At 41.0% G+C, this 11,257-nt stretch overlaps 1 protein-coding gene across 5 annotated transcripts in view; it reads left to right on the plus strand.

Annotated features, from left to right (window-relative positions):
• si:dkey-40c11.2 (drebrin-like protein A) overlaps positions 1–11,257 on the plus strand; it is a 42,990-nt gene that overhangs the window by 10,125 nt on the left and 21,608 nt on the right. For all 5 annotated transcript variants that reach the window (XM_032516499.1, XM_032516500.1, XM_032516498.1 and 2 more), the window contains exons 2-4: positions 9,370–9,425; positions 9,687–9,799; positions 10,588–10,662. In XM_032516499.1, coding sequence (XP_032372390.1) covers positions 9,370–9,425; positions 9,687–9,799; positions 10,588–10,662 — 244 coding nt within the window. The remainder of the gene's footprint in view (positions 1–9,369; positions 9,426–9,686; positions 9,800–10,587; positions 10,663–11,257) is intronic.

The raw sequence follows: 11,257 nt of genomic DNA on the forward strand, positions 1-11,257 counted from the left end.
AGTACATGTCATGCCGCAACACTTGCCTTGCATACGGTTCAGATTATATTACACAGAGAGAAATGTCATAGCAAAGTAATTAGTACATGTGCAGCTCTGTTTACACAATGACAGGCTAGTGTTATCTGTGGATTAACTCATGGCTGTAACACAAGACCAACTGTTGTCCATGCAGTCCCAACACTACACGCACAGTTCATCACAGCCCAGTGTTCACTCCTGTTCAGCTGTGTCATACCCCCACTGCACCTGTAAGCGAAGTGTTTTGTCAGTATTTGTTGTAAGTTTGTTGTTGTGGGACATTTTGAACTGACACACAGCAGCATCATTTTATTATCTCTCTTTCACTCTTTGTTCTTCCCCCGCATCTGCCTGAGCACAGAGAGGGCTGTTTTCTCTCGCTGGTCCTTGGCACTGATTTAATTACTTATTTGTTTAGTTTGTCATATTCTAAACTTCTCTGGCTCCTGTGTTTTGCTGAGAACAGACATTTTCCTCCCTCCCCTCCTCCTGTCAACATTCCATCTAGTCTCTCCCTCGGCCACTCACTACCACACTCCCCACTCACTCATATTGTAAGAACTCTGTTGTTTTACTTTCTTTACCTAAGTATTCTTACATTTAATTTAGACACACTTTCTGCTCTTTCTTATAATTTTCTTCTCCATCGCCTCTGTCATTTCTGCCACTATTTACCGCTCCCTCCAGGCCAAATACCTTCAGTGGTCTGTAATAGTCTCCAGGGGAGTCTGCTGTGTCCTCCACCCAGTCAAATACTATACAGATCAGTCAGTGTTACACAGTGGGTGGATCTGAGCAAGTACTGTTATGGGTCAAATAGGCAGCCAACTGATACTTTACAAATTTACTTGCAAAGCTCTCTTTAAAAGGGGAGTTAAACATGATTTATCTTAAGTATGAGCATCACTCCATCAATGCAAAATAAAAAAGCAAATACATATTTTCATTGAGACAAAGTACATGTTACTTGAAGTTGTCCTGCTCAATACATGCATGTAGAAACGGATAATTTTAGTTTTCTTTTTATTAATGTTTGCATGAATGGCCAAAACAAGTTGAGAAAGGACACAATACCTAAGAATACAAAACACAGTTGAGACTTTAGACTAACAGGTCACATTTCTAACCCAGCATGTTTAAACATCCTGTTTTCCAACTGTCTCAGTTTTCAAAAGTATTTGAAAAATGCAAAGCAAGCAGTGTTTTTTTGTTTGCTCTGGAGGGACTGGTGGTGTCTTGATAGGTAGATTTTCATAAATACAATTAGACTTTTTAGAAAAGTAAAATATTTAAGCTTTGGCGGCATTACAGAATTGTATGAGTAATACTGTTATGTTAGAGCTTTAAGCAGTACCCTGGTCCTAAAGGCTCTGACACACAAATCCGACGGCCGACCCGACGGCAGAAAAGACACAGAAAAAAAGTTGGTCAAAAACATGCATCGGAACACACCGAAGCGTAGTCTAGTTGTAATACGTCTCCATAACAGCAGGAGGCGCTAATCTGTATTGTCACTTAAAAAATGAAAACAGGTTAGTTTAAAAGATTTTTGTCAGATTTCCAGAGGCGTTTGTCTCGCTCATCCCATGCGTCAATTCCGGGTTAGCACTCCCCCAATCAGATTGGTCATTGAGTCCTACAGCCTGCCTTCCAATTCAACATGTCAAAAAAGGCTGATGGCTCCTCCTCCTGACGATGGCACGGAACACACTAAACAGACTTGAGTCACTGACCTCACCAGACTGTCCAACGGCCGATAATCGGGTTGGTGTGTCAGCGCTTTAAAAGTGTTTTTGTGTTGATCCAAATTGTCAGAGCATGAGGTGAAGCTTTTCAACAAGGTTTCTGTTTGTTGCCATTATAGTAAGTTTGCAGGTGTTTGGATTACAATAAACACAAGTTGAAGATCTTTTTTTGTGTGTTGGTGAAGCGTTGTGGATCAAGTTTTCTGTGCTAGGCACTACCATCACATCATTACCTAAATGTAGAGCTTCTGCCAGAGGTTTACATAAAGCCTTTCCCTAAGCCAGCTTTACTTCTGACACAATAATACATATGGAGCAGACAAGACACAGACTGGAGACTGATAGATAGTTATAGACCGATTTTATTGGCTGGCCAATATATTGGGCCGATATTTGCTGTTATATATGTATCGGCATCGGCTGATATGCTGTTGTTATGTTTTTCCCGGCATTATTTACACTGCGTCCACAGGCAGCTCTGTGTTGCTGGAGACGCTGCAGTTCATGTGCAGACCATGCACTGCCCCTCCACTTCTAGGACCATGGCAGTCCTAAATTACAAATCAAACACTTTATTTCAACGGCTACTTTTCAGGTTTATTTTTTACTTAAAATATTTAAATGTGTTGACAAAGGTCATTTTGTGATGACTTGATTATATCTGTCTTATAATATGTCAGCAAGCAATGCATCATCAAGACTGTGTTGTAGATGTTGATGAAGCCTTTTACCCTTGCACAGTTAACCATATGCAGTGCACCCATCCACATGATGCACATTGCACACATAATTTGGGTGATATGTATTTTTAATGTAGGGCTGCACAATTAATCAAATTTTAATCACGATCACGATTTTGACTTCCCACGATCAAACATGGGTGATCGAACGATTTTTTTTTAAATGCGTCATTCCATTGAACGCTCCGGGTTTTTTGCAAGGCTAATCTACCGCTCCGTAAACCACTGTCTGATCATGTGCCAGTCAGAGTTGGTTCCTTCACCGCTTAGTAATGGGAGAAAAATTCCACAACAGTCGGTTATACGTTGGTCTCAAGGTTTACCAGTTTACCAGTAAACGCAACATTTTGTCCCATCTGTGTTGTTTTTCAGACAACAACAGAGCCAGTGCTAGTTAGTGTCTGTTAGCTCACAAGCTCTAGGGAGCGAGGACTATTTTTCCTCTAGGACGCACCGGTGCACCTAATGTCCTCGCATCCGCTGCAATGTTGTTTATATTGATATGGTGTTACATTACCCATTTCTTCTGTAAAGCCGTGCCTGTGTTTGGCCAGAATATCGTCGTTCAGAAAAATGCAGCGCAGTGACAATACAGACATTTCATACACACAACGTGTGCAACTGCACTGACCCGCCTTTCGACCATTCATAATGAGTCAACCGTCTCTCTGTGAGTAGCACTCCCTCTCTCTCCCTAGCTCTTTTTAATCAGTTATTATTGAAAACAAGTGAAGGAGCTTTCTCAGAGATACATTTAAAAAAAATATCCTATGCTATTTATTTCAGATAGCTAATTTTCATTTACATGTGTTGCACCTGTATGTCTATACAACATACATGTCTATACAACACAACTTCGACATAAGAGGAATGTAGCATAATATGGATGTGAAAGCGGTTATAAATAGCCTATGTGACAATAAATAATGTTTGGTTAAAATCAACAAATAATCGTGATAATAATCGTGATCACAATTTTGATCAAAATAATCATGATTATCATTTTGGCCATAATCGTGCAGCCCTAGTAAGATGATTGCAAAAGTGACACTGAGCTGTGTTTTTGTTTATTGTTTTTAAAGAAATGGCAGAGCAGATTCCGAAAACAAATCCAGTGTGGCAGGGTTTACAATTTATGATGTAAATTCAGGGAGCAAGAGCATTATCGGCTCCAAATATTGCCTCAAGAAAATCAACAGCCTGTGTTGGTCATCAGCTAAGGTCGATGGGAAAAGAAAATCGGTATCCATAAAAATCCATATTGGTTGATCCCTACTGATAGTATATGTTTTATAATGAAAATATCATTATTTCTTGCACAAATAGGGATTTTGTTGTACACTCCCCTTCTCATAAGACATTACTTAAATCCCATCTCAGTGGGAGAGGGAGGGGCATGTTACGTATTGTCTTCAGTTGAAATGACAGCAAAGGGATATTACATCATCCATCCATCCAACCATCCATCCATCTTCATCTGCTTATAGGGTTAAGGGGCAGCAGCTCGAGCAGGTGTCGAGCAATATGCATTTTATCAGTGGTAAGTTATATTACTTTACTAATATCATTTTAAGTTTTTCGGTTTCAACCCCTCCCACTCAGCAGCTGGTATTAAGAGACCCCATTGCTTGGACTGTAGGGATTACAGTGGTTGCAGCCCACTCTCTGCAGGGCACCTGACTGAACCCTCTGCAGTAAACCATGAGTGTAAGGGCCAGGACTATCCCTTTCTGTGTGCTTTTCTCTCAACTTTCCTCTTAATGGTCACATCTCTTCTCTCCTTTGCTCCCTCCTAACCCTGTCTCTGTTTTTCTGGCACTCTGTTCTCTGAATGGGGTATTTTATAAGCACAGAGAGGTGTTCATATAAACACCATCCCTCAGCAGCCGCCTACATTATTTTGACATCCACGTTTCATCACTTAATGAGGGGCTAAAGAGAAAAAATACTGATTGTGTCACAGCAGTTTTAATTACTTTATTGTGGGATATGATGATGGACAGTCTTTTTACTTTGTGTAGGGGTTTCCTAACCAGAACAATATAAAACCTCATGAAACTTTTCTCTATTTAAACTGTGTATGCTCCCTGGCAAAATCTTCCACCACATTACAATTTGTATCACCTTAGAGCACACCGTACCACTCTGTACAAGCCAGCGAGATGTAGTGGCATTCTTTCTTTTTCCTTTATCTCCAGTTCTTTGGCTTTGATGTTCCATCACTCTCTCATTCCATCACTTCTTCTCTCTTATTCACATTTTTCAAACTCTACCCATAACCTCCCCATGTCTCTGCAGTCCAGAGGGAAGGAGGAATTTGCACACCACTCAGGTCGCTGTGTGGACACTATATGAGTAACATGCTGTATTGGGGAGGGGGGGGGAAGGGGGTGAATGACTTTTTCAGCAGTCGAGTCTGGCTGGACTTTTTTTGCCCATGTTTGGTGAGAGGAAATGAGAGCTGTGCGCTGTGGGGACGTCTCTGAGTTCCCCGCTCCAGCACAGACAGAGAGGTAGACAGAGAGACTAAAAATAGCACTTGGAGCCCAGGTCAGCTTTGAGAAAATAGTAAGAAGTTGGGGGGCTGATGGGGGAGGGGAAAGAAAAAACATATGATGTAAAATGAACTGAACAGAAGGTAGCTTGTAGAAAAAGTAGATGAAAATACAAATCTGAAAGAAGTTAGAGCATGAAATAAGCGTTCAAAAGACTGCATTGTTAAAATCACAGGTCTTGACAAATGCCTTACATGAGAGTTGGTGGGACCGCTGGGGATGTGTGTGCAATTTTGTGGAAGAGCAGAGGAAAAAGGAACGAAAGAATGATTTGAGGGAGAGCATAATCTGGGCAGTGAATCCTGTCAGGAGCTCCCAGCCTCTCATCCATTTTCTCATATCTTTCTCTTCATGTGCAGTTTATGATATCGCAACAGCATGCATAAGCACAAATCTCTCATATTTCTCCCCCGCTGGCAAAGATGGAATAAATGACCCACAAGCCCACAAGATCTTCCTGTCAGAGAGAAACAGAGGGAGGGATTGTGGAGTAGAGGGAGAAAAATATGAGGATGAGATATAGCTTGGGTTTCTGAAAGAGGTATGTTGTGCTACAGGAATTAAAGTAGGAAGGAAAGAAATATGTTGTGTGAGACGGGGGTCAGAATAATGATGAAAAGTAGTAAATAGTAAAGTAGTAATGATGGGGAGATATCACCAGAATATGGAGAGAGAGAGAGAGAGAGAGAGAGAGAGAGAGAGAGAGAGAGAGAGAGAAGGGATGGTGAGGTAAATAAGGAATATGACTAATGGTTATTGGTTCTGGGGCTCAAAATAGGTTCATTTTGCTTCGTCTTATTGTATTACAATGCAAAGTAGAATGAAATGCATTCCTGAGAACATCAAAACAAAATTGAATGATAGTGCAAGGGAAGAAAGTCTCTTTAGAAATGACAATACAAGCGTAGTGTGAATTTGTGTTCATATTACCACACTGAAACGGTTCATAGTTTAGCCTGGTGTAGCGGAATGCCAGGATAAGTGAATACAAAGCCTTCTGCAGCACAGCTCACCATCTGCTGCGTTATGTTCATCTTGAAATGGTACAGCAGATAACAGGTAGGTATAACAGACCTCTGGTAGTCCAAAGCAAACAATCCCTATTGTTACTGGCTCGGATTTACAGTATATTTTGTGTGTGTGTGTGTGCGTGCGCGTGTGTGTCTGTGTTTATGTACTGTATGGATGCCTGTGTACTCTGAGATAAATGGCTGTTTATTTGTTGTATAGCTGCACTGAGTGGTTGACTGTGGTAATGATGCGCAATCATTCCTCGTTGTAAATTACTTTAATGAAAAGTTTCAGATTATGCGATCATTGTATTTTTCTTTTTGTTGCCTCACCCTCTACCCTTTTTGTGCCCTTCTCCCCTTTATGATGGCCTCTTTCCCTACATTTCTCTTCTCTTCTCTTCTCTTCTCTTCACTTCTCTTCTCTTCTTTTTTTTTCTCCACCATCCGTCCCTCCCTCCTTCTCTCAGAGCTGAGGTCATAGCTGGCTGAGTCTGGAGGTGGGCTGAAGTACCGACATAAGAGAGTCTGTTTTTCTCATCAGTCAGTGTAGCTCTCCAGAAATGTACATGGGTGAAGGAGTGGGGGTCTATTGGCTCTGTTAGTTAGGAAATATTTTTCTACTACAAATATTGCTGCTATTACATTACAGTAACAACGATGATCAAGAAGAGAGAGAGAAAAGGACATCCGGATTTGTGACATATCATGGGTCAGCTCCAGAAGAGTGTCCATAAAACTGTGTTAGCCACATCAGCAGCTTGTAATGCGAAACTGAACCTTAACCATCTGCGTAGTGGGCATAGAGGGAGAACTGTCCCCCTGGAGTCATAGCACCACACTGTTGGCATATCCAGATTATCCATCAGTGGTTTACCACAGCGTTTGACATTATCCTCTGTTAAAGTAAACATGTAAAAACATGTAATATCTTGAACTGAATTAAAATTGCAGGCCTTCTCGTCAAAGATAATCCACTCATTTCATGTCAGCAACATGGAGTAACTCAGCCATGTAAGCGGGTTTCATTTCAATTTCAGCCAGGCAGATACTCTTTTAATAAAACCATTCAATGGGGAGAACAGTCCTTAAACTGAGACTTTCAAGAAAAGGAGAAAAAGGTTCAGGATGGTAACTTGATCCCCTCAATAAACTTTATTGTGCCAATGCATTTTAGAGATATGTGTTCTTCCTCAAGGCATAATAATGTTTATTACTTTAGAGGGATCACCCTATTTAAACAGATTTCAGAGATTTTGATCATTTCTTACTTTGGTTGATTGTAAATCCCTTGTTAGTATCATAGACAGAGATTAAGTATAGTCTTAAGGAGAAAAATGTCTGAAAATAGGATTTTGCCAACTCCATCTAAGTGAAAGCTCTGGCAGAACAAAGAGTCTTCCACAGCCCACCGTGTATCCTCATGTGCAAGCCTCCTCCCTGTGGGCAGAGAATCTGCCTATGCAATTACGACTCCTTCAGAGGCACAGTGACCTGTGAACTTGACTGCTTGTGAATGGTGACCTTTAGGAATGTGTTGAGGACCATGCATCAGTAAATGTGGTTTGGTGTCTCAGCTCTGAATGTTGCTGTTAATGAGAGAGTGGAGTGTGTTGTTTGTATAGTCATCGTTGCTAGACTGTCCCTAAAGATATGTATGTGAATTATCTGGGTGACACATATAATGCTCACGTAATGCTGGAGAGCTCTGGTGAATGTTTTCATTTCTATATATTCTGACACAATGTTATTGAAAAATACTTTGTTTGGCTTGATGCCATGATATATACAGTACAGTAAACACCTGTCAGCATTATCAACACATCAACACAATGAGAGAACAGTTAAGGCCTGCCTTCTCATGCATGCAGGGCCAGCATGCAGCTTGCTCAATAAAGGGTGCACACTATGGGTATTGTGTCCTCAGCACACTCACACACACACCGATTGACTTTTGTCACTCTTTGGTCTTTGGAAAGACAAAGACTTGTTGTATCAGGAAAAAATAGCAGAGTGACAGAGATGCTAACTGAGTTAGCTGGCTTGTTGTTAGTCTTCATGCCAAACTGCTGCGGTTTTTACTGTGGACTTTGTATAGTATGCCAAAACGTTACGCTGAACTAATACTGTCTTTTTCTCTCTCACTGTCTCTGTGTCTCTAACTCACTCCCTCCTCCCGACACACATCTGCAAACACAGACCATTTACCTTTGGCCCATTGTAATAGCTCCTCATGGCCTTACACTCTTCCAACTCAGCTCCAGATGTTATTGACACATCCCCGGGAGTCCTACAGAGAGACATTTACACAGACACACAGTCAGAGGCACAAACACATACATACAATAAAGTTTTGACAATTCATCTCTCTGCAGGCCACCTCCTAAAGTCACTTACACTCACACACATTAACCCCCAGTTGTGCGTCAAATACACAAGAATCAGGATTATGTTAGAAGCATGTCATGTCAAATAGCACATGGGTATCATTTTGGACTCTGAACTACTGGGAGAGATAACAGCCGGGAGGATGCGTAGCAATACTCTAAATCCTACTAAAGTAAGAATCCAGTGTCTCTTTTGGTTTGTTTTTCTTTAGTTGACTCGGAAGTCACACATTTCTATTTTGGAGATTCTGCAACAAAGCTAACATTTCAAAAACAATCACTCTGCACTTAGTTTGTTCAGCTGTGGATTTGTATGTTGCTGGTCTCATGAGAACACACCATGAGTTGTTGAGTTGCCACAGTGACCTGCAGTATAAACTGACTGAAGGGCGCGGTAGGACAGGTTTTCACCTGCAAAATGTCAAAAGCCCCGTAGCTGTGAACAACACTGACTATTTATTTCACATAACGCTTTGCTGAGTGCCTTCCTGTTTCACGCATGTACTGTAAAGTCCTCTGGGAGTAAAGGCTGTGACACAAGTGCATGTATAACAGCTGAAGATCATTCATTTTTCGTGGTGCATTGTAGAGAAGCTTTGCACTGCAGGAAAGCTTGTTATGGTTTAGACAAGTATGGGCAGTAAAACATCTGGCTTTGCATGTGTGCGTGCCTCTGTGTGTCCCCAGTGCCCAATGAGAGACTGAACCCAGCTTTCCACTCGCTCATAATTGGATATGAAAGTTTTGGATAAACCTTTACTCTTGGGCATGCAGAAATCAAACAAGTATTTGTTAGTTCAGAAAATTAAACCTGTGTTTTGTTTACACTCATCATTACAATTGCATCTGTCATGTTTATGTCACCCACATTTCTCAGAAGCTGACCTTTGTGTTTGTCTGTATGTCCACAGGGCAATATTTGCATATGATGGAGTCACCAACAAGCTCAAACTGGCTGACTCAGGAGGTAAGAAGGACTTTCATATGTGGTATGTTTGCTAGAAATGCAACATTTGAATGTTTAAGCCCTACAAACTAGGCAACTTGTCAACTTTTTTCACTTTTGCCTAAAAAGAAGTCACATGTCCTCTGGCATTTAGAGAGTATTCTAACATTCTTACAATTTGCTATTGAGAGAAAATGTAACATTTCTGTTGTTGATCTCTACATCAGTCTCCTTTTCCCTTGTTGCCCCAACATCTCCTTATCTCTCACTCCTTTCTAACAGCGGGTGGTGTTGCAGAGCTGGCAGGGAAGTTTCACATCTCCAAGCCACAATATGGACTGTGCAAAGTGGGAAGTGTGGAGACAGGAGGTCCCCGGATTGCAATGATCAGCTGGGTGAGTGGCAGACAGGCTCATAGGGCTTAGCTCATGTAAGCACAAGCCTATCATTCTAGAGAAACAAACCCACCAGCAAAAATTACAGAAACACACCTAAGCTTTGCACTTACATATGAAAATAGCAGTCACACACACAGACTTACATTCATTTAGAACATCTTAAGTGGTCAAATGCGGACACATCTATGCACTGATTAATCTGTAATCTGAGTTTGACTTTTTCACATTCTATGGCCCTGTTTTGACACAGGCTTTTGTGGCATTTGACCTGTTGGAAAATGCTGTGAGCATGTAGCACGGACCTCATTCTATTAGAAAACCTTATGAATCACAGGGCATATGTGATATTTGTCAGACATTTGTGGACCACTGTTATAAACAGGCAGGTTGCCCCTGCCTCTGATTGGTTGAAATCTGGCCATGAATCAGTCCAAGAAACAGATGCTAGGAGAATGTTTACAATGTTGCCATTCTGTAGTCATGGTGGAGTGGTGTTACATCTGCAGCCAGTCAAAAATCTTAACATAATATATGCATTTTTATTACATTAGGTTTATGAATATGCAAAAATAATGCTGCATAGTTATATAATGATAAATTGTAGTTCATAATTATTATTTGAGATTTTATGTTTTCACTGAGTCACCCCTCCAAATGGTGAAACACAGATTGTACTACACCAATGTGAATCCTATTGTTCCTCAGCCTCTCTTCCTCCTCTTTTTAAGTCCTCTCCGAGAGGCATGATATGAATGTAAGTGTCTACATCCTGTGTTTGTCCACAGGTCGGCCAAAATGTGGATGACTTCCGAAGGACAGAATGTGCCAGCCACATTCCAGCCATTAAAAGCTTTTTCAAGGTGCAGTAGATCACAATGTGTTTAATCACAAATCACAAACTTTTGTGCACTTCATTCATTAGTTTATCTATTTTATTTGTTTCCCATTAAACTTAAAGATGATATAGTTCAGGTGACATCTTTAGCATTGAGGAGGGGCCGACGTAGTCCAGTACATGAAAATTACCTGGCACTTTGTTTTCGCAAAAAGCCCTGCTATAGTTCTTCCTCTTCAGTTTTTTATCTCTGGTCTCTAGACTTTGTGTTCACAAACTCTATATTTACTCAGAGCAGTTTACTTTGTATTGTTTTGAGTTTCCTGTCCTCAGTCCACTTCCTGTTCTATTGCGTTTAGTTATGCGATTGGTCTATCTGCCATGTCGCTACCAGGGGGAGACAGCTAAGTTTGGGCTTGAAAGCTCTATTGTTTGTGGAGCAACTTGTAGTCACATCACATTCTCTAGGGGTGATTGGAGAGACAGGACGTAGAGGGAATAGAGAAACGAGAACCTCTGTTTTTATTATTCAACTTCAACCATCACCATGTTAGCTGCAACTTCTCACCATCTGTGCCTCTCAACCTGTGTTTATTTAGCATTTCAATCTTACTAGGCGA

The sequence above is a fragment of the Etheostoma spectabile genome, chromosome 5, assembly GCF_008692095.1.
Source record: "Etheostoma spectabile isolate EspeVRDwgs_2016 chromosome 5, UIUC_Espe_1.0, whole genome shotgun sequence".
Taxonomy (NCBI): domain Eukaryota; kingdom Metazoa; phylum Chordata; class Actinopteri; order Perciformes; family Percidae; genus Etheostoma; species Etheostoma spectabile.